This window comes from Somniosus microcephalus, chromosome 12 (genome assembly GCF_052327205.1).
Source record: "Somniosus microcephalus isolate GS21.2 chromosome 12, FLI_Smic_1.0, whole genome shotgun sequence".
NCBI classification, from domain to species: Eukaryota; Metazoa; Chordata; class Chondrichthyes; order Squaliformes; family Somniosidae; genus Somniosus; species Somniosus microcephalus.
The window spans coordinates 136,428,610-136,452,922 of record NC_140998.1 but is presented as its reverse complement, the minus strand read 5'-3'; the positions used below and the strand labels follow the sequence as shown (position 1 = coordinate 136,452,922).

The 24,313-nt window shown below is 51.3% G+C and overlaps 1 protein-coding gene across 3 annotated transcripts in view; it reads right to left on the bottom strand.

Annotated features, from left to right (window-relative positions):
- Positions 1–24,313, bottom strand: part of slc8a3 (solute carrier family 8 member 3) — a 922,684-nt gene that overhangs the window by 87,672 nt on the left and 810,699 nt on the right. For 2 of the 3 annotated variants that reach the window (XM_086003608.1, XM_086003607.1), the window contains exon 6: positions 10–109. In XM_086003608.1, coding sequence (XP_085859734.1) covers positions 10–109 — 100 coding nt within the window. Of the gene's footprint in view, positions 1–9; positions 110–4,622; positions 4,786–24,313 lie in introns of all 3 variants that reach the window. The other variant, XM_086003609.1, reaches the window with a different exon arrangement.

The following is a 24,313-nucleotide window of genomic DNA, read 5'->3' as shown; positions in this document are numbered from 1 at the left end:
ATTTCTTACCAGCACTGACTGTGATGGCCTCCATGAACTGATCCCGCCAGGAATGTGTCCCTACCACGAGTGCAAGATTCGTCTTCTTGATGAGCTTGTCCACTGTGCTCTGCCAGTTAAAGAACACAGAATAAACCGCTGGACAAAAAACACATCATAGAATCACAGAAGCATACAGCACAGAAGGAGGCCATTCGGCCCATTTGATAGAGCTATTCGTCAAGCTCACCTGCTCTTGCCCCATAGCCTGCAATTTTTTTGCTTTACACCTGCTGTGTAATCTCTTTTAGTAGCAATGCTTTTATATACAAAAATAACAGACAAGAAAAGACCTACAGCTCCATCAGCCTGTCCCACACAGTTGTGATGCCTTATGGATCACAATACATACACTCCCCACCCCACCCAGAGCCATGTGGGAAAACCAGGTAAAAACCCAGGCCAATTAGGGAAAAAACTTAGAAAATTCCTCTCAAACCCCATTAGGCAATCACTAGTCCAAGAGATCTCATTGGCCCTGATTTACGTTAAAGGATACCTACCTCTTGTATGAGGTGATCTCCACCCAAGCCAGAAACAGGTCCAGCTCTCACTTGAAAGAATACAGCGAATACTGCATGAGCTGGCAACCTGTTCCACAAGTCCACTACTCTCAGGGAAAAGGAAAAACATCTAACATCCAGCCTAGTTCTACCCTTGCATTGTAAAGGAATAGCCATATTTCAGAAAAATACACCATCCTATGAACAGAATTCTGACTTTATTAAAACATGATAAACTGGGGTTAAAAATCTAAAAGCCTCAATGACACAAGCTGTAAACAGAAATGCAGGCTTCTGAGATAAGATGAAGTTTTAACACAAAGCTGTAAACACCATACAAGCTTTTGAAATGGGAATTGGTTGTTAATACTAAAACAATGGCCCTATTGAAGAATCAAAGGGTTGCTTCCAGAAAGTCTGCAGTTTGGGAGAAACCCAATACCATTACCCAGTTTAAAGTGTTATAAACTAACACTTCAAACAGAAACACAGAACATTAAAGAAACACGTGCCTTTGTAAAAGCAACATCAAATGAAAGGCAGGAGACATAAGTTTGTAATACAACCAACTAAAATGGCTAGGAAAACAAACAAGTACCCTAGTTGAAGTGTTTTTGATTTACATGTTCTAAAAGATGCCGACAGGGGACTTTGTGGATGTGACATCGGTGGATGCCCAAGCAATCACATGTTTTGTGTACTGAACTTGGAACAGTTAGGAGAAACTAAGGGGGAGAAATTCGGTTGGTAGCCCCAGCGATTAGCGCCTAAAGAGGCCGAGAAGTGGGGCGTTAGCCAATTTTCAGCCGGGCGCAGTGAACCCAGCGCCTCCTGCCATATTGAGTGGGTTTTAGCGCCGGCGCTAAATCGTAGCGGCCGCTCACGGGCGCAGGCAGATCATGATGTCATTTCAGTGTGCAACGCCTTTTTGGCGCCCCAGACCGGAAATTCAGTGGTGCGCCCCTTTGTGCCGCCTGGCGCTAATAAGGACAGCTTACTGGAACGTTCCCCAGTCGCTCTCGGGCTTAGGGGAGCGCTTTTTAAAGGGGACTGCACTGGTATAAAAGCGGCAGCCATTTTGGGAGCACAACTTCTTTGAGATTTTCACAGAGTTGCAGAGTTGCACTCTGAGAGCCATATCACTAGTGACCCAGCGCTGCCAGAGGACCTTCAGCCTTCAGACCATCACCCTGCTGCTGGTGAGCGTTTACACCCTGTATAATTTCTTGTTATCTATTATTATGGGGGCTGCTTTGGAGGGGAACATCCTGCTGCTCGACCATCTGGAAAGGGCACAGAGACGGAGGGAGAGAGGGCCAGGAATGGCCAGACGGAGGAGGGCCAACAGACGTCGCCACACCAGACCTTACGCTGCCAGGGTATTCAGGCTGCAGTTCTCTTACCTCAACATGTCGGAGGAGCAGTGTCTTAGGAGGCTGCGATTCAGAAAGGAGGTGGTGACTGAGCTGTGCCACCTGCTTCAGGCAGATCTTCAGCCGCAGATAAGGTGCAGGACCTCTCTGTCGGTGGCTGTCAAGATTACAGTAGCACTGAATTTCTATGCGACCGGCTCCTTTCAGGCAGCAACTGGGGACATTGCCAACATCTCCCAGTTTGCGGTGCATAGCTGCATCCAGCAAGTAACAGATGCCCTGTTTAAAAGGTGGCGGCAGTACATCTCCTTCACTGCGACACCGGAGAAGCAGCGGGAGCGCGCAGAGGGCTTCGCGGCAATAGCGGACTTCCCCATGGTGCAGGGCGCCATTGACTGCATGCACGTGGCTTTGCGGGCACCTGTTTTGAATCCTGAGGACTTCCGCAACCGCAAGGGGTTCCACTCCTTGAATGTGCAGCTGGTCTGTGACCACCGGCAGCTGATCCTCGCGGTCAATGCTCAGTTCCCAGGCAGCAGCCACGACGCATTCATCCTGCGCCAGACTTCAGTAGCAGACCTTTTCAAGGCCCCGGCTCACCTAGAAGGCTGGCTTCTCGGTGACAAGGGCTATCCTCTGTGCCCATGGCTGATGACCCTGCTCCGTTCGCCCAGCACCCCTGCAGAAGAGCACTACAACGTCAGCCATCAGGTGACGAGGAACATTGTGGAGCACACAATCGGCGTGCTGAAGCAGCGGTTCCGCTGTTTGGACCATTCGGGAGGCGCCTTGCAGTACTCACCAGAGCGCGTCTCCACTTCGTCGTTGTCTGCTGCATGCTCCATAACCTCGCCACCCTGTGCACCCAGCCAATGCCAGCAGACATTGAAGGACCAACAGAGGAGGAGGAGGAGGAGGAGGAGCAGGAGGAGGAGCAGAAGGAGGAGGAGGAGGAGGAGGAGCACCAAGACGAGAGGGTCCCAGAAATTGGAAGGGCCGTCCATCAGAGGCTGATAAGGAGTCAGTTCTATGCCCCTCTCACGGAATGCTTGGTACCAATCGAAGACCAGGAATGGAACCATTCGGATAACCCAAAGCCTATGAAGGCCAGTATGAATGTAAATAGCAGACATGGCCAATGTCAATAAAATAATTTGTTTATTTTGAAAACTGTGCTTTCTTCCAACATGACAAAGCAATGGCACCAGAAAGCTTAACTAACACACTAACACATAAGTGGCTCGCACACCCGGGAGACTATCCAAAACATTACTAACATTCAGACCAAGTGGCTCGCACACCCGGGAGACTATCCAAAACATTACTAACATTCAGACCAGCATCCACGGCCTTGGTTTCTAGAAATAAGACGTCTCAGCAGCACCTTCTACTCTTTCCCCTTTGATGGTGATCTACTTCTCTTGCGAGAACGGCCTCTTCCCTCCCTGCAGCTCCTCCGTAATGGAACCCCAGTGGCTGCATGAAGGCTGGGGGACGCCTGCTGACTGTCTGAAAGCGCAGATGCCCCTGAGGGACGGCCTGGACGGACTCTGGGCTTGGAGGGCCCGGATGCTGACTGCTCCAACTGGGCATGGGTGGAAGCAGTCTGTCCTGCAAGTGATGGCAGCTGCAGTGGAGACGTGCCAGCGGTGGCATCAGGAATGCTGACATCCTGAGAGCGGACACCTGCTCCGTGGTCAGCCGACACACTGGCACTCTGACGGGGCAGCACCGCAGTATGCGAACCAATCGGCTGGTCCACAGATTGCTGGCCTGCTGTGGTGCTGCAAGGGCCCCGGGTAATCCTGCCTGATCCATCGAGGGTGGCAGCAGTCAGTGCTTGCGTGGCCTCAATCTGCCTCTGCATGAGGCCAGCGAGTGACAGCGTGGCAGGTGCCAGTGCTTCGGTGAAGCCCTGGACAGTCCTTTCCAGTGCTTCGGTCAAGCCCTGGACATTTCTTTCCAGTGATGTACTGAAGCCCTGGACAGTCCTTTCCAGTGATGTACCGAAGCCCTGGACAGTCCTTTCCAGTGATGTACGGAAGCCCTGGGCACTCCTTTCCTGTGCTGCCTCGAAGCCCTGGGCACTCCTTTCCTGTGCTGCCCCGAAGTCTTGTACACTCCTCGCCTGTGCTGCCCCGAAGTCTTGCACACTCCTTGCCAGTGTCTCGGTGGATTCAGGCATCCATGCCACTGCAGCCATCAGCTCAGTGTGCCTGAGCCGAGCCTGGGCGCTCATTTCTGCGAGGGAACGCACCTCTTCTGCGTTCTGTGCAGCAGTCATCGTGGCCTGACTTGCCCTCCGGGGAGACGGCTCCCGAGCTTCCCTAACCCACTTGCGTTGCTGGAGCCCGCTGGTTCCTGCAACTGGTTCCTCCTCAGAGCCATCCCCCCCCGCTCCCCTCCAGGGAAGCACTATCCCCAGTCTGCAGGTGGGCTGGCTCGCCTGAGGGTGGTACGGATGGTCCGGCTTCCTCCTGCTCGTCGCCTCCGGAGTCAGTGTCCCTGGCAGCTTGATGGCCCGGCTCCTGAGCTGGTGATGCAGCATCTGAAAGCAGGGAGGTTGAAGAGTGGCTTTAGCGAAAGGACAGGGTGACAGCAAGGGATGCAAGAGTGCTGCAATGCACTGACATAGGTCCAGAGTGGAAAAGCATGCTGGTGGGGGGAACAAGTGGAAGGAGACAGTTCAAAAAGGTGATGACCTTACCATCGCTGTGCACAATGGGGTCGGCAGCTCCAGTGGTGACAGGACCACTCATCCGGCCTCCAACAATCTGGTGGACTCTTTCCTTCAGGTCTGTCAGTGTCTGCAGCTGAGGAGGGCCTCCTCCAGTACGAATCTGTTCCCTCTGGTTCCTGGCCAGCTTGGCCTGCAGGAGAAAGGACGGGAAGTGATGAAACATGCTGCCCTGAGTTGTCATCTCATGCCCCCCATGGTGGAACAGCCCTTACAGTATGCCCTGAGTTGTCAGCTCATGCCCCCCATGGTGGAACAGCCCTTACAGTATGCCCTGAGTTGTCATATCATGCCCCCCATGGTGGAACAGCCCTTACAGTGTGCCCTGAGTTGTCATCTCATGCCCCCCATGGTGGAACAGCCCTTACAGTATGCCCTGAGTTGAATGTGCATGTGCGTTCCCAGAAAAGGCCATGGGTGCTGGCTGACAGATGGCCATTGGGGCATCGCGCACCCTCTGGCCATAAAGTCAGGTGCAGCTGGAGGGATGAAGAAGATTGCCAAAAAGCCACTCACCCTAACGACCCGAGTGAGATCGTTGAACTTCTTCCTGCATTGCACAGGAGTCCTGGGCGCTGTGGTAAACCACTGTTATACCTGCCTGTGTGGGTGTTTGTATTCCACTGTGTACATGTCTGTACATGCCTCGGCTGACTCCTCCCACGAGTCCAGGTATAAAGGTGACTGCTCCACAGTCCCTCTGTATTCTGGACTGGTCGACCACTCGAGGCACACCTTCATTCTCTTGTTAATAAAAGCCTGTTAGTTACTCGCTTAACCTCAGTCTTTTGAGTAATTGATAGCGCATCAATTTTATTAACAAGATTTTTTTATAATGGAGAAGATCCTCACACCAGCATGCCTGGACTTAGACCATCGGGAGGCGGACACATCCACCAAGTTTGCTCACTGGCTTAGGTGCTTTGAAAGATTCCTGATCGCCTCCGCTGCAACGGTCAAATCGGATGTGGACAAACTGGATGTCCTGACCTCCAAAGTGAACCACCGAGCGTACTCGGTCATCCAGGACGCGACCTCGTACACGGCTGCTCTCAAGCTCCTCAAGGACCAGTACACGCGCCCAGTGAATGAGGTGTACGCCAGGCACCTCCTGGGGAGTCGTAAACAACAACCTGGGGAATCGACCGAGGAATACCTTCAGGCACTGTCTGTGCTTGGCCGGGCCTGTGGTTGTAAGGATGTAAAGGCCGCCGTGTACACAGAGGAACTTATCCGGGATGCTTTTGTAGCGGGCCACAGGTCCAATTACACCCGACAGCGACTGTTGGAGCAGAGTGACCTCGACCTCAACAAGGCCTCTGAACTCGCACTATCATTGGACGCAGCCTACCGGGGCATGGATGCCTACTCCTCTGCACCGTGGACGCCGCGGGGAACGACAGCCTGGGACACGGTAGGACCGTCTCATAGCGCCGTGCCACCCCAGCCACATCCCAGCAACGGCCCAACTACCGCAGCAGTGTCCCAAGGCCAGAAATGCTACTTCTGTGGCCAGGCCAAACACCCCAGAGCGCGCTGCCCGGCGAAAAATGCGATCTGCTTGGGCTGCGGGAAGAAGGGACACTACGCCAGCGTCTGCAGGGCCAAAGCCACCCCGAACCCCAGCAGCGCCGCGTGTGGGCCGTGTGGGCCGCCATCTTGGGCCTCCCCAGCCATGTGCGAACCACCGGAACAGCAGCCATTTTGGACGCCTCCAGCCACATGGGGATCATGGACGCCGCCATCTTGGACGCCAGCCGGGGCGCAGCAGGCCCCCAACACCGCCTCATCTGATACCCGCAGCGACACACCGACCCCTACGCTGGCCTCCGTTACGCTGGACCAAGCGAGACCGCACCAACTGGCCCGGTCCACAATGGACATTAAGGTAAATGGTCATGAAACAACCTGCCTTTTTGACTCTGGGAGCACGGAGAGCTTCATCCACCCCGACACGGTGCGGCGTTGCTCTCTCCCAGTCCTGCCTGCGCACCAGCGGATTTCTATGGCCTCCGAGTCCCAGTCGACGGACATTGGTGGCTACTGCGTGGTGACACACTTAGTAGACGGGACTGTGTACGATAATTTTAAACTTCTGGTCCTGCCCCACCTCTGCGCTGCCGTTCTACTGGGGTTAGATTTTCAGTGCCACCTTAAAAGTGTTACGATGGCGTACGGTGGACCCCTCCCCCCACTCACAGTCCGCAGCCAGCAGCTTCCAAACTGCCCGCCGCGCAGCAGGTGCAACCTCTCCACACTCAGAGTCACCCCCCCCCCACTGTTTGCTAACCTCACCCCCGACTGTAAGCCCATCGCCACAAAGAGCAGGCGATACAGTGCCGGGGACAGGGTTTTCATTAAAACCGAAGTGGAGCGGCTCCTGAAGGAGGGGATTATTGAGGGCAGCACCAGCCCCTGGCGAGCCCAGGTTGTGGTCGTTAAGACCGGCGAGAAGCAACGCCTGGTCATCGACTACAGCCAGACAATAAATCGCTACACCCTGCTGGACGCTTACCCACTCCCCCGCATAGCTGATATGGTCAACCAGATCGCGCAGTACCGCGTCTTCTCGACCATTGACCTGAAATCAGCGTACCACCAGCTCCCTATCCGCCCTGAGGACCGCCAGTATACTGCCTTTGAGGCAAACGGCCGCCTCTATCACTTCCTTAGGGTTCCCTTTGGCGTCATCAACGGGGTCTCCGTCTTCCAAAGGGAGATGGACCGGATGGTCGATCAAAATGCGTTGCAGGCCACTTTCCCATATCTGGACAATGTGACCATCTGCGGCCATGACTTGCAGGACCATGACGCAAACCTCGAAAAATTCCTCTGCACCGCCCAACTCCTGAACCTGACGTATAACAAGGAGAAGTGCATATTCCGCACAACCCGCCTCGCCATCCTTGGCTGTGTTGTGGAACACGGAGTCATCAGTCCCGACCCCGACCGGATGCGTCCCCTTATGGAACTCCCACTGCCCCACTGCCTCAAGGCCCTGAAGAGGTGCCTAGGGTTTTTCTCCTATTACGCCCAGTGGGTCCCCTACTATGCGGACAAGGCCCGTCCGCTGATCAAGTCCACTTCTTTTCCCTTGACGGCAGAGGCCCGCTTAGCCTTCCACCGTATCAAGGAAGACATTGCCAAAGCCACCATGCACGCAGTGGACGAATCCATCCCCTTCCAGGTGGAAAGCGACGCATCCGACTTTGCCCTGGCCGCTACCCTTAATCAGGCGGGGAGACCCGTGGCCTTCTTTTCACGAACCCTCCAGGGCCCGGAGACCAGACACTCCGCTGTTGAGAAGGAGGCCCAGGCTATTGTGGAGGCTGTGCGTCATTGAAGGCACTACCTGGCCGGAAAGCGATTTACCCTGCTCACTGACCAGCGTTCATTTGCTTTTATGTTTAACAACAAGCAGAGGGGCAAAATCAAAAACGACAAGATCTTGAGGTGGAGAATCGAACTTTCCACCTACAATTACGAGATCTTGTACCGGCCCGGGAAGCTCAATGAACCCCCGGATGCTCTATCGCGTGGCACCTGCGCCAGCGCACAGATCGATAGACTGCGGACCCTCCACAATGACCTCTGCCACCCGGGGGTCACCAGGTTCTTCCACTTCATCAAGGCCCGCAACCTGCCTTACTCCATTGAGGAGGTCAGGACCATGACCAGGAACTGCCAAGTCTGCACTGAGTGCAAACCGCACTTTTATAGACCAGACAGGGCTCACCTGATAAAAGACACTCGGCCCTTCGAGCGCCTGAGCGTTGATTTTAAAGGGCCTCTCCCCTCCTCCGACCGCAATGTGTACTTCCTCAACATTATTGATGAGTACTCGCGTTTCCCGTTCGCCATCCCCTGCCCGGACATCACCAGTGCCACGGTCATTAAATGTCTGAACGGCCTCTTCACCCTGTTCGGTTTCCCCAGCTATATCCATAGCGACCGGGGCTCATCGTTTATGAGCGACGAACTCCGCCAGTACCTGCTCGCTAGGGGTATTGCCACAAGCAGGACCACCAGTTACAACCCCCGGGGGAACGGACAGGTGGAAAGAGAGAATGCGACAGTTTGGAAGGCCGCCCTGCTAGCCTTAAAGTCTAGGGGCTAGATTTTCAGTTTAGGCAGTTTTGGGGCGCTAGCTTTAGCGCCCGCCCGAAGTTAGCGCCCGCCCCAAAGTAGCGCCCCGTTGCCGGGAATTCAGTGGCTTCGCCCTAAGAGGTTGGTGGAGCGCTAAAAGAGGCGTTCCACTACTCTCTTTAGGCGCTAAGCCGGCGGTCCAGAGGGATAGCGCCCAGGCGGGGCGCAGCACGGGTGCGGTCATTTTTGCACTGACAGCAGACCCCGTGGTGCCGACCAGCTCTTAAAGGGGGAAGGGACGAATTAGTCTGCTGCCACGCCCTGCACACTGCAGCCTTGCAAAGAGGCCTCAACACTACTGCTCAGCCCCAGGGAGTCATGGCAACGCCAGAGAAGGCCCGTCAGCGTGCCCTGCGCTTCTCAGAGGGTGATCTGGACATCATGCTCACAGCTCTGGAGGTGAGGCGCAAGATCTTGTTTCCAGACAGTGGGAGGAATCCAACCCACCACGACTACACCAAAGCCTGGAAGCAGATCGCCCAGAGGGTGACATTCACCGGCGAGGCCCCCAGGACCCACACACAATGCCGTAAGAAGTACAACGATCTGACCAGGATTGTGAGGGTGAGTAGCCTTTCCAGTCTCCTCCTCATTCTTGCATGTACACCTGACATGATGGGCAAAGGGACCTGAAAGTCCTTTTGGCCAGCCCTCAGCCAGCAGCATTGGGACAGTCATGAGCATCAAATGGCCATTCGGCACTCTACACTTTGGCCAAGCTATTCCACCATGGGAGGCAGTGCACACTACATCAGGGCTTCACTCTGTCCAAGCTATTCCACCATGGGAGGCAGTGCACACTACATCAGGGCTTCACTCTGTCCAAGCTATTCCACCATGGGAGGCAGTGCACACTACATCAGGGCTTCACTCTGTCCAAGCTATTCCACCATGGGAGGCAGTGCACACTACATCAGGGCTTCACTCTGTCCAAGCTATTCCACCATGGGAGGCAGTGCACACTACATCAGGGCTTCACTCTGTCCAAGCTATTCCACCATGGGAGGCAGTGCACACTACATCAGGGCTTCACTCTGTCCAAGCTATTCCACCATGGGAGGCAGTGCACACTACATCAGGGCTTCACTCTGTCCAAGCTATTCCACCATGGGAGGCAGTGCACACTACATCAGGGCTTCACTCTGTCCAAGCTATTCCACCATGGGAGGCAGTGCACACTACATCAGGGCTTCACTGCGCCCTTACAGCCCGTCCTTTCTCTTGCAGGCTAAAGTAGCGTTTAATCGCCAGGCCCGTGCCAGGGGTGGCCGCGCCAAGCTGCAGAAGCTCACTCGGCTGGAGGAGCGCGTGTGTGTGCTCATGGGAGCACGTGTGATTGTCCCCACAGCGTGCGGTGTATCCGACCCTCCACTGCCCGGCAATGGTAAGGACCTCGCCTTTTGGCCCTCTCGCGTCGCACTGGCCCATCCGAGCTACCTCCTTTGCCACTGTCCCACCAATGCGCTGAATCCCACCAGTCCTAACTCCCTCGCTGACGCCGTCTCCTCACTCTGAAGCTACTCTTGTGCATTCCTGCTTTCAGCTGGTGACGACCAGGACCCTGAGGCTGCCAGTGACAGCACCTCCAACCAGGAGGAGGAGGAGGAGCAAGCCGGACCTTCGGGGGAACAGTCACGTCCCGCAGGAGAGGAGGAAATGCTCGACACCTCCTCACTGGACGAGTGCCTGGAGGAACTGTCGCAGGGCAATGCAGCTTCTGGGACCAGTGGCGTCCAGCCACCCAGCAGCCGTGCGCGTGGCCCGCGGCCTTCCCCCCAAAGGGGGGAAGGATCAGAGGGGAGTGCTGCTGCTCGGCACACTCGCCGTCACCAACGCGGCAAGGGTCCCCTAGTTCGGCCCCCTCCTCCCCAGCGGGAGAGTCGCGACTCCAGTCCGGACACCTTCACTTCGGAGGAGGTGCGGAAGCTCGATCAGATGGCCGACGACTCGGACCGGCGCCACACGGAGCTCATGAGCGTGGTGGGGCGCATGCCTGAGGCCATCGAGTCGCTGGCGACCAGTGTGCGCGAGTTCGGGGCAGCAACTGCCGCGACTGGCCGCATGCTAACTGATGCCGTCAAGACCCTGGCGGATGTGATGCGCGCGCACACCAGGACCAGAGGGCCACTCACTGCTGCCACACGCGCTGTCTCAGGCAGGCATCGCCAGGGCAGGCGCCGCGCTGGACCATCCCAGCAAGCCGGCCGTCGGCTGATTGCTGCGGATCCTGCAGTGCGGGCCCGGCCGAGTGCCACCGCGCCACAGCACCAGCCAGCGCATCCCAGACGCCAGCTGGCCCACATTGCACCATCCGTCGCCGCCATTCCCCCTCTGGGGCGTCAAGGGCAAGCGGCTGCAGCTGATGGTGGCCAGGCTCAGGCGCGCCACTCAGGAGACGGCCCCTCGAGGCCCAAACGCCGTGTAGGCCGCCCCCCAGCGGCATCTGGCGGAAGGGCATCTGAGCCTCAGGCGCCTTCCCCCAGCCTCGCAGCAGCCACTGGGCAGAGCTTGCGAAGGAGCAGCAGGCAGGGCAGGGGAGGCAAAATGCTGGCCAAGGTCTCGCCCTCGCGGGCCACTCAGTAGAGGGTGTGGCCAGCTTTCCTTTAATATGGCGGTGGCCATCTTTATTTTGCCCATGGTTGTGCTTTTGGAGGGCTTTTTTTTTGCGTTAGGCCGACGTTGAGGCCCGGTTTCAATAAAGGTGGAGTGGCTCCTCCCCAGTTTGTGGGAGTGAGTCGTTTGTTGGGCTTTTTGTGGGGCCCGTTTATTGTTTTTGGGGATTCATGTGGGAAGGGCTTTTCATTTTTGTTTAATAAAAAATTATCTTTATTCATGCAGTCTCCATGGTTGTTCTTCTTAGTGTTTGTTGGCTTCGCCGGCTGAGGGCTTGCGGAGCGGCTGCATTCATCTTCCCTCATGGCCCCTGGCCATTCCCTGACAGGGGGCTTAGAAGTACCGTGTAATAAGGTGGCGTCGTGCGGCCCTTGGCCCTGGTCGCTCCCTCCTGGGAACGTACTCCTGCTCCTCCTCCTCCTCCTCCTCCTCCTCCTCATGCTCCTCCTGCTCCTCCTCCTGAGGTGCTGGTCCAACGTCAGGTGGCAGTGCCTGAGTCCTGCGGATAGCCAGGTTGTGTAGCATGCAGCAAACCACCACAAATTGGGAGACCCGGTCCGGCGAATACTGGAGAGCTCCTCCGGAGCGATCAAGGCAGCGGAACCGCTGCTTGAGGACCCCAATAGTTAGCTCGATGATGTTGCGGGTGGTTTGATGGCTCTCGTTGTAGGCCTCTTCAGCAGCGGTCCTGGGCGCGCGGAGCGGGGTCATGAGCCAGGTGCACAAAGGATAGCCTTTGTCCCCGAGTAGCCATCCTCTTGGGGGAGGCTGTGCCTGGAACATGTCATGCACAGTACTCTGCCGCAGGATAAAGGCATCGTGGCTGCTGCCTGGGAAGCTGGCATTGACTGCCATGATGCGCTGCTTGTGGTCACAGACCAGCTGCACATTCAGAGAATGGTAGCCCTTCCTGTTGCGATACTGCTCGCCATGCTCCAGAGGGGCCCGCAAAGCCACATGCGTACAGTCAATGGCGCCCTGCACCAAGGGGAATTCCCCGAGTCTGGAAAATCCCAATGCGCGCTGATGCTGGCTCTCCAGGGCCATGGGGAAGGAGATGAATTGGCTTCTCCTTCTGAACAGTGCTTCGGTCACCTGGCGGATGCAGCGATGCGCGCCGTACTGGGAGATGTTTGCTATGTCCCCAGCAGCGTATTGGAAGGAGCCGGTGGCATAGAAGTTCAATGCCACCGTCACCTTCACTTCCACCGACAGAGACGTCCTGCACCTGAGCTTTGGCCGCAGATCTCGGCGAAGCAGGTGGCAGATCTCTGCAATCACCCCCTTCCGGAATCGGAGCCTTTTAACACATCGCGCGGCACTCATGTTTAGGTAGGAGCGCTGCTGGCGGTATAGCCTGACTGGGTAAGGCCTACGTGGCCGACGCCTGTAGCCCCCTCTGCCTCTAGCCAGGGCTGCCCCTCTCACAATACGTCTGCGAGCCCTACGGACATGGAGCTGCAGCTCCGCGTTGGCACCCCATGCAACCCCCATCAAATCCTGGCAAACACTCTAATTTCCAAATGGCCACTTGCAGCGCTGTTGCCTGAGTCCAAAAATACCTGGCTCTTGCTGCTTGAAACCAGTTAGCTATCCTCCTTGTTGTGTCTCCAGAAATGCGTTGCACAAGACTGTTTTCTGAAATAATGGATGGCCTTTATACTGGAGAGGACGTTCCCTTTAATTAGCGCCCCCCGGGGCCCGCGCTGGTTGTGTTGCGTTCCTTTTTCCAAACGCTCCGGCCGCCCGCCGCACAATGGGGCGGTCCGACTGAAGTTTGCAATCGGGGCGGCCAAAGGGCGTTGCACGAGGATGTGACGTCATTTTCTGCGCGCGCATCCGGGCGGGCGCTAAACTTTGCGCCGGCGCTAACGGGCAACTTAATTTGGGGCGGGGCGCAAACTGCGCTGCGCCCGGGCGCTACACGCATAGCGCCCGGAAATCACTTCTCTTAAGGCGCTAACTGCTGGCGCAAGCAACTGAAAATCTAGCCCTAGGGGCCTTCCGACCTCCCGCTGGCAGGATGTGCTCCCCGATGCACTCCACTCTATTCGGTCACTGCTCTGCACTGCCACTAACGCCACCCCTCATGAGAAAATGTTTGTCTTCCCAAGGAAGTCCACATCGGGGACATTGCTACCACCATGGCTGACGTCCCCAGGGCCGGTCCTACTGAGAAGACACGTGAGGACCCATAAAACGGACCCCCTGGTCGAGAGGGTCGACCTCCTCCACGCCAACCCCCAGTATGCTTACATTGCGTACCCGGACGGGCGGGAGGACACAGTCTCCATACGAGACCTCGCACCCTCGGGGGCCCCAGTAACCCACTACCCACTACCACCACCCCCCCACGATCCAATATCCAACCCCAGCAGACGGCACGCCTGGGCCCCACGACCTGCTCGACACCCACGAGGACTACACACCAGTGCCCCAGCCTACGCGGGACTCGACGCCGGAAGCTTCACTACCCCTGCCGTCGCCACGTCGATCACAGTGGCAGACAAGACCTCCGGAGAGACTCCAATACACAAACTTTTAATACACGTCACCCCGCCGGACTCATTTTTAAACAAGGGGTGAATGTGGTAAACCACTGTTATACCTGCCTGTGTGGGTGTTTGTATTCCACTGTGTACATGTCTGTACATGCCTTGGCTGACTCCTCCCACAAGTCCAGGTATAAAGGTGACTGCTCCACAGTCCCTCTGTATTCTGGACTGGTCGACCACTCGAGGCACACCTTCATTCTCTTGTTAATAAAAGCCTGTTAGTTACTCGCTTAACCTCAGTCTTTTGAGTAATTGATAGCGCATCAGGTGCCACGCTGCTGGATTTGACTATTTGCGAAACTTCCCTCCAAGCTCTGCGGTACTCGTTCTGATGAGGCCTCCTGCCATTGTCAGGGTACAGCACTGCTCGCCAGCACTCCACTGCGCCAACCAAAGCATCCAATGCCCCATCGGTAAAGCGTTCCGCTCTCTGCCTCACCATCTCCATCTGGTCAAAGTTTGTAATGCCACAGAATGCACAGCGCCGATTTTGAGGCCTACAGGGCGATGATTGTGGCTGCTGATCCTAAATGACCTGCCCCTTTAAGAGCTGGCCGGCGCCAGCATGTCTCATGGTCATCGATTATTGACAGCACCTGCGCTGCGCCCGGCCGCCCAGATATTGAGTAGCGCCGCCAGGTTAGCGCCTTAGGAGTCCCGTGCAGCGCCTGATTTTACGCCGCAATCACCTTTAGGGGCGATGCAACCCAATATCACTCAAGGTGGTGATAAGTTGCACCTGGCGGTAGAATTTGCGCACCACCAATTCTAGCGCCCCAAGCGGGGCTATACCCAATTTCACCCCCTAAGTCTGCTTACAACCAGCTGAGGTGATTTAAGAATTGAATAGAGAACTTCGTAAGAATGGCATCAAATAGATACATCTGTTATAACCATTTTTATGATAAGTTTTGAACACCTAAAGGTAGAGACAGAAGTCTGCAAGTTAACAGCTGAATTGACAGTAAGAGTAGAAAGAAGTCAACAGAAATATGACTAGAGATAATTAGCTTACATCAGCAGAAAACGTCAAAGGATATGCCACTGCAGAAAGAGTATAAAATATAGAACTTTCAAACAGGAAGTCAGAAGTCACTGAAAGGGGCAAGCGATTCTCTCATTCTTCAGAGGCAGGCTCTGTAAGTTTTTAACTCTTTGAGTCTCGGGGATCAAAAGGTACTTTTATTTGATTTTGGGGGATATCCTGGATTAGAAATAAGACTTAGAAATGTAGAAATGTAACAAAGTTAAGATTTGAGAATAAATTAAGAATTGTAAGCTATTTGTATTTTGAACTGTTAAAGTTGCGATTGAATCACTAGCTGTTAGCTGCATGTCAGTTCTTTAATAAATCTATATATTTTTAGAATTGTCTCACATAGTATTTCTGTATCAAACTCGCAAACTCAATCTCTGTACACTCTTTTGTGAGGAATTGCAGAATTCTGGGAGGGTTTTCCCAACCCTCATAATATCCGGAAGGTTACAGTCTAGTTAAACTTATTAAAAGTGCTATCTGGAGGACGGCAACGTCTTCAAGTCATTCCTTTCCTTTAGAGAGATGTAGCCTGGACCTTTAGATCCAATTAAGCATCTTATAGAATTTGGCTATCTCTAACTTTAGTTGAAGGTGAACGTCTGGGGAATACGCCTAATCCAGGGTAGCCTGAAAAGGGCTAGGACTAGTAATTACCCTTCAGTTGGCGCCCAACGTGTGTGTTAACGAGTAGATACAGAACCTACACTTATATTTATATCTATATCCATCTTGTAGATTGTTAAGTATAGAAGGAGTGTTTTACTGACAGCGGTACTAAGACCCAGATTTAAGTCTCTAGAGACGACAAGTCCTTGATCAGGCCTTGTAGAACTTAAATCAGAACTCCCTCAATATACCATTGAGGCCTAGAAATGTCTTATATAGTTCATATTAAATCCTAACCGAGGTTCGGTCTTGATAAAATGGCAAACCTTGTTGGAATTGGCCTAGTCTTTTTATTAGGAAATTCAAATGATTGCTACCATCAAGTCATTTACTGTGATGGATCGTCAATGACGATTAAAAAAGGGACATCCCAACAATCCTCAGCTGGGATGGGGATAGCAGTAGGGACTTTTCGAGATTCCTATTCTTTTTATCCAGAAGAATTACTGTCCATACCCCTTGGTCATAAGACAGCGCAATGTGCTAAAGCCGCAGCACTACGGTATGCTTTAGAAAAGGCAGACCCTATTAAACCCACATTAATCAGTACAGATAGTGACTATTGTAAAAGAGGATATAACCAAGATCTAGTTTTCTGGGAACAAACAAACTTTACTAATCATAAGGGTAAACCCATAAAACATAAGTCATTGTGGGAAGACATTCTCCGTTCGAGGATGGAGAAACAGAATTGTCAGGTGATTCATGTAAATGGGCATACCACTGGGACAGTACACTCAAAAGGCAACAGTCTTGCAGAGGAACAAGCGAAACGTTCAGTCTGCATGACACCCCCTCGAGAGGGGCCTGCCAATATTAGTGTTATCACGAGGGCAGAACAGGCAGCTAATCAGGATGAGGAACTGATTCAGCTATTAGAACCAACAAAAGAGAATCCACCAGGATATGCTTATTGTGCTAGTTAAGTTGCCCAAGGGAAACCGAGAGGTATCCCCGAGACACAAATGAAAACAGCTTGTAAAAAAAGCTCACGAAGGCATAGGTCAAGTACATTGTGGTGCCAGAACAACATTCTGCAAATTGACTTCCTTATATTGGTGGCCAGGCATGCTTAAGGCCTGTAAAATATACGTGGCAAATTGTGAGCCATGCAATTTAACCAATAAGTCATCACTAATTAAGCCACCACCATTGGCTCCTGTGAAAGCTAATGAACCAATGGGAAAATTCTTTATTGACTTCATTGGACCACTTCCCCCATCTTTGGGATACAGACATGTTCTCGTTTGTGTAGATGGATGCACTTCCTTCTGCTGGCTGGTCCCCACAAAAACTGTTTCGGAAAACGCACTCGCCAATGCTATTACTGACATCACCAAAATCTTACACACCGATCAAGGCGGAGCCTTTGTCTCCAAGGTCTTCAAAGACTACTGCGAACAAAGGGGGATTGGGTTAGAGCACAGCACACCACGTCATCTGCAATCAGCGGGGCTGGTGGAACGTAAAAACCAGGAAGTAAAAAAGCTATTGGTCAAACTGTTGAGAATCAGGGGAAATAAGTGGGCCACCGTCATTCCGGAGGTGCAACTATCACTTAATAATGTGCCCGCATCTGCATCAGGGACAGTGTCCCCATAAGCTCCATATTATCTGATGTATGGGGTTGAGATGCATACACCACTTACCCATGGTTCTTTTATTGCCTTTACTCTCTCTGATTCCTTGACCCGACAGCGACAGTTAGATTTAAAAAAAAGTAACAGAGGAGATACATCAAATTGATCAGTGGATAAGGGAGACAGATAGGCAGAAAAAATTGACAAACAAAGTATGGCAACCCCTAGCAGTAGAATGGGTACAGGAAAAGAAGTTTGAGCAAAAACTTGGTGTAAGACCTAAGTGGAAAAAACCTGTTCAAATACGTTCCGTTATTAACAAAAGAACAGTTCAAATACATATTAATCAGCCGAATGGCAAGCATATTCTTAAAACTGTCTCCATAGACAATCTCAAAAGATGTCCTGCGGGATACCGAAATGGAGGAACAATACAAGGTGCAGTCGTACACTGTCTTCCAAGACTCAGCTTGGAGCACGACACAGGAAATGGATGCGCTCGAACTACTGACGACGGTCAGCCAGACAGTGTCGCCGACTCCTCCACACAATGCTTGGCAACGCCTCAGAAATTGGATTCACAAAAAGCCACAACCAAAACAAGTAAAGACCAAAAAGTTACTTCAACGAAGGAGGAAAATACTGCGGATGGCGAAGGAATCAACTGAGCTCTTGGCAAGGCCTTTACGAAAACAAGAATCTGTCCTCACGCTGGATCAATGGAACAGTGTGTCAAGCTTCAGCCAACTCCAAATGATGTCTCCTTGACTCATATAAATAACTCACCTCTACGAAACGTACATCTGTCAATTGGACATGCTAATTACATATTGTTTCGCTAATTGCATGGCAATGTACCTATCATTCTTTTCCTTTCTGTTCAATTTAAAATAAGGCAAAACATTGTCCTGGGATGACTTAAAGGAATTTTAATGTAGTTCATGATTGGGCTCTCATGAAATTAATGTACTATTGTAATCTTATTTGAAACATTGACCAAACTTTGACCTGGATGCTCGAGCTCATTTTTTGGTCTAGAGTGGGGTGTGAAGGAATAAGCCACATAACCTATTCATAAAAATACACTGGCCCTGAAATTAGATCGGGGGCTTGCCGTGCGTGCAAGCCCCCGATCTGCACTCACCCTGTGCGCCGACATCTGAAGCCCGGGCCTGCTTGCATTTCCTTTCACAGGCCCGGTTCAGCTGTCGGCGCACTGTGCTAACCTGATCCAGCGGCGTAGTTAGTGCGATGTGCCGGCTGGGATCAGGTGAGCACTGTGCAGCCAATCAGGGGAGGGGAAACTCATTCATGAGTTTGACAGTAAGAGCTGTCAAACTCATGAAAACTACAGGGGCCCAAAACACTATTTAAACTTTAAATAAAAATTTAAAAAACATCCCAATCATTAAATTAAGTATAAATAAGTTTAAAAAAATAATTTAAACAATAATTTTTTTTTTTGAAAAAAATAAATTTTTAATAAAAAGGGTCTAAAACTAAACTTACCTTATTGTAGATTCTTTAAAATAATAAACCTATGGGAAAAAAAATTCTAAATTGCACTAAAACACCACTTACCTGTAAAAATAAATACTTACGTGTGCTTTTTACAAGCGTAAAGACCGGAAGCCTTTACACATGCGCAAATCCCCCAAAACAGAGGAAATCCAAGACGCACGCGCTGCCCCCTACAGCGCACGCGCTAGCCTCTTCAACTCTTGGGTTAGAGGAGAGGAAATGCTGGTTTTCAGCGCATGCGCTGTGCATGCTGAAAACCGGCATTTCCTCCGGCCAGACGCGTGAGTACCCCTTCCGTACTCACGCGTTTGGGGAGGAGTTACTGCCCCACTATCTTATGAAGGAGCTCTGGCCTTATTAAAACATGACAAACTGGGTTTGGAAATTTAGAAACCTAACTATGAAATAGCTATGAAAGCATTCTGGTTATTGAGATAAGACAGTTGTTGACCCTGAATAAATAACCTTATTGAAACAGAAGGTGAAGGGCTCCGACAAGCTGACCTTTTGGGAACATAACAATGGTTCACCTTGGATAAGGTGTTCTAATTTAAACTTCGTAAAGATAGCACATAAGATAAGGAACATCTGCCCTCATAAAGATGACATAAAGTAAGGAACAACTGCCGTCACACCGTTTTTATATGGTAAACTCAGAACACCTGGAGATGAGACAAGAGTCTGTAATGCTACCAGCTGATGTGGCAGTAAGAATTGCAGAGGTTAGCAGAAAAATGACTATGGATAATTGACTTGCATCAGCAGAAAACCTTAAAAGAGATACCACTGGAAAAGGGTATAAATATTGAACTCTCAAATGATATAGCAGACTCGCTTTAATCGGGCAAAGTGATTTTCAGCTTCAGAGGTGGCTCTGTAGTCTACCACTCTTTGTACCTCGGGGATCAAAGGTATTTAATATTGATGGATATCCTGTATAGAGAACTTTAAGAACTGTAATACTGTAACAAAGTTAAGATTTAAAAGAAAGATTCTCTGTTAAAAAGATAGTACGTTTTCTCTTTTTAGAATTGTTAATGTTGCGATTGACTGATTCACCAACTGTAAATTGCATGTTGGTTCTTTAATAAACTTATATATATTTAGAATTGTCTCACATAAGACTTCTGTATCAAAAACTCGCGAACTCAATCTCTGTACACTCTTTGGTGAGGAGTTGCAGAATTCTGAGGGAGTTTTCCAGACCCTCATAATATCTGGGACGTAACAGTCTAGCTAAACTTATTAAAAGCGCTAACTGGAGGATGGTAAAATTCTCGGGTTGTTCCTTTCCTTTAGGGAGAGATAGCACGGACCTTTAGACCCAATTAAGCGTCTTTATGATTCGGCTACCTCAAACTTTAGTTGAAAGTGAACGTCTGAGAATTACACCTGATCCGGGGTAGCCCTAAAAGAGCTAGGACAAGTAAATATCCCTTCATGTAGTGCTGATGACTTGTGCTCCAGAACAGGTCGTACCTCTAGCCAATCTGATCCAGTACAGCTACAACACTGAAATCAACCCGACTATGTGGAAAATTGCCCAGGTATGTTCTGTTCACAAAAAGCAGAACAAATCCAACCCAGGCAATTACCATCCTATCAGCCTACTCACAATCATTAGCAAAATGATAGAAGGAGTTATCAACAGTGCTATTAAGTGGCACTTACCAATAATCTTCTCACCGATGCTCAGTTTGAGTTTCGCCAGGACCATTCAGCTCCAGACCTGATTACAGCCTTGGTCCAAACATGGACAGAAGAGCAGAATTCCAGAGGTGAGGTGAGAGTGATTGCCCTTGACATCAAGGCAGCATTTGACCGAGTGTGGCACAAAAGAGCCCTAGTCAAACTGAAGGCAATGGAAATCAGGGGGGAAGCTCTACACTGGCTGGAGTCATATCTAGCACAAAGGAAGATGGTTGTGATTCTTGGAGGTCAATCATCTCAGCCCCAGGACATCGCTGCAGGAGTTCCTCCGGGCAGTGTCCTAGGCCCAACCATCTTCAGCTGCTTCATCAATGACCTTCCCTCCATCTTAAGGTCAGAAGTGTGGATGTTCGCTGATGATTGCAGTGTTCAGTTCCATTCACAACTTCTCAGATAATGAAGCAGTCCATGCCCGCATGCAGCAAGGTTTGGACAACATGCAGGCTTGGGCTGATAAGTGACAATTAACATTCGTGCCACACAAGTGCCAGGCAATGACTATCTCCAAAAAGAGAGCATCCAACCACCACCCCTTGACATTCAATGACACTACCTTCACCGAGTGCCCCACCATCAATATCCTGGGGGGGGTCACCATTGACAAGAAACTCAACTGAACCAGCCACATTAATGCCGTGGCTATTAGGTCAGGTCAGAGGCTGGGTATTCTGTAGCAAGTTGCTCACTTCCAGACTACCCAAAGTCTCTCCACCACCTACAAGGCACAAATCAGGAGTGTGATGGAATACTTTCCACTTGCCTGGATGGGTGCAGCTGCAACAACACTCAAGACACTCAACACCATCCAGGACAAAGCAGTCTGCTTAATCGTCACACTATACACCACCTTAAATATCCATTCCCTGTACTGTGTGTACCGTGGCTGCAGTGTGTACTATCTACAGGATGCACTGCAGCAACCTGCCAAGGCTTCTTTGGCACCACCTCCAAAACACATGACCTCTATCTCCTAGAAGGACAAGGGTAGCACCTCCGCTTCCCCTTCCAAGTCACATAACATCCCAACTTGGACATATATTAGGAAAGCAAAGAGAGGGCATGAAATAATATTGGCAAGTAACATCAAGGAAAACCCAAAGATGTTTTATAAATACATAAAGAGCAAGAGGATAACTAAGGAAAGAGTAGTGCCTATTAGAGACTAAAAAGGTAACCTGTGTGTGGAGGCGGAAGACGTGGATATGGTTATTAATGAATAATTTGTGTCACAAAAGAGAGGGATGATGCAGACATTGTAGTTAAGGAGGAGGAGTGTGAAATATTAGATGAGATAAACATAGTGGGAGGGGAAGTATTAAGGCGTTTAGCATCTTTGAAAGTAGATAAATCGCCAGGCCCGGATGAAATGTATCCCAGGCTGTTAAGAGAAGCAAGGGAGGAAATAGTGGAGGCTCTGACCATCATTTTTCAATCCTCTATGGCTACAGGTGTGGTGCTGAAGGACTGCTAACATTGTACCATTGTTTAAAAAGGGAGAAAGGGATAGACCGAATAATTACAGGCTAGTCAACCTAACCTCGGTGGTGGGCAAATTACTGAAAAAAATTCTGAGGGATAGTATTAATCATCATTTATAAAGGCACAGATTAATCAAGGACAGTCAGCATGGATTTGTTAAGGGAAGGTCGTGTCTGACTAATTTGATTGAATTTTTTGAGAAGGTAACAAGGAGGGTCGATGAAGGTAATGCGCGTTTAATGTAGTCTACATGGATTTTAGCAAGGCTTTTGACAAGGTCCCACATGGCAGACTGGTCAGAAAAGTAAAAGCCCATGGGATCCAAGGGAAAGTGGCAAGTTGGATCCAAAATTGGCTCAGTGGCAGGAAGCAAAGGGTAATGGTTGACAGGTGTTTTTGTGACTGGAAGGCTGTTTCCAGTGGGGTTGCGCAGGGCTCGGTACAAGGTCCCTTGATTTTTGTAATATATTAATGATTTAGACTTCAATGTAGGGAGCATGATTAAGAAGTTTGCAGATGATACAAAAATTGGCCATGTGGTTGATAGTGAGGAAGAAACCTGCAGACTGCAGGAAGATATCAATGGACTGGTCAGGTGGCAGATGGAATTCAATCCGGATACGTGTGAGGTAATGCATTTGGGGAGGATTAACAAGGCAAGGGAATACACAATGGCCCAGAAATTCAGGTCGGGGTCTTCCCGCAGGTGCAAGCCCCCGACCTGCACTTACCTACCGTGCCGGCCACGGAGCTGTGGGCCCCCGTGTAATTGCTATCCTGGGCCTCCTCCAACTGCCAGCGAGTAATGCTTGCGTATCCCAGGGGTGCAGTTAGTTTGATGCGTCCCCTGGGATCACGTGGGCCATGGAGAGTCAATGGTAGCAGGGAATGCTTCATTCATAAGTTTGACAGGAAGACCTGTCAAACCTATAAATACTATGGCCTAGAAATTCGGTTGTTTGCGCCAGCGGTTAGCGCCTAAAGAGACCGAGAATTGGGGCGTCACCTAATGTTGGGGTGGGCGCAATGAACAGAGCGACAACTCCCATATTGACTATACATTTAACGCCTGCGCTAAGTGTTTGCGTGTGCCCGCGAGCGCAAGCAGATCATGACGTCATTTCATTGTGCAACGCCTTTTAGGGGCGCCTGAGCGGATATTGGGTGGTGCCCGGAGCCTTTACGCCTAGCACTATTAGTGACAGTTCGAAGGAGCATTATCAGGCCCTTCTCAGAGTCGTGGGGCGCTATTTAAAGGGGACAGCTCTAGTACAGAAGCTTCAGCCACTTGGCCTGTTCATTGCGATCGTTGGTGGAGAGAGTTGGTGAGCTACTGTGGAGCAGAGTTTTTGGAATTTAGCATTAGTGTACTTGGGACCCTCAAACCTGTCCGGAGCAGTTGGAGCACTAGACCTAACAGCCTTTTGACCAACTGGCATCGGAATGGGAGATGCTTTGGAGGGCGACGGCCTCATGGCCGAACACTATGAAGGGGCAGAGAGACGGCGGGAGAGAGGGCCGGGATTGGCCAGAAGGAGGAGGGGCAATGGAGGTCGGCCAATCCGAGGGTATGCTGCGAGGGTCTTTAGGCAGCAGGTGTCATACCTTGACATGTTGGAGGAGCAGTGTGTGCGAAGGCTCCAATTCGGGATGGACGTTGTTACTGAGCTGTGCCACCTGCTTGCTGAGGATCTGCAGCCGCGTCTACGGTGCATGACCTCTCTGTCGGTGGCCGCTAAACTGACTGTTGGCCTCAATTTTTATGGCAACGGATCCTTTCAGTGAGCCATTGGGGACATCGCGAATATCTCTCAGGTTGCAGTCCACTGCTGCATCCGGCAAGTTACAGCTGCCCTTTATAGGCGAAGGCGTCAATTCATCACCTTCCCTCTGACCCTGGAGAAGCAGGCGGAGGAGGAGGAGGAGGAGGAGCATGTGGACGAGGAGGAGGAGGAAGATGGAAGGGCTCCTGAAAGTGGAAGGGCCATCCGTCACAGGCTCATGAGGACTCGTATCGAGGCCCCTCTGGCTGAATGATGAGTGTCTTAACTGCTGCACACTTTGGATGTTTGAAAGCCTCTGAAGGCCAGCATCACTGTAATTAGTCATGTACACCATAGCACATTTAAACTTCTCTTTATTGTCACAAAAGTCTTTCATTACAGCAAAACAACGTCATGTCAACAGAAACCATAACTAACAAAATAACAGTTAACTCTTCGGCAAAGCTGCAAAACTAAACAAACTATTTCCAACAATTCCAACAGGTGAGGGTCTCCTTGATTTAGGCCAAAGAAACGTCTCAGCACCTCCCTCTACTGCTGGCCCCTTGATGGAGAACGACTTCTCTTT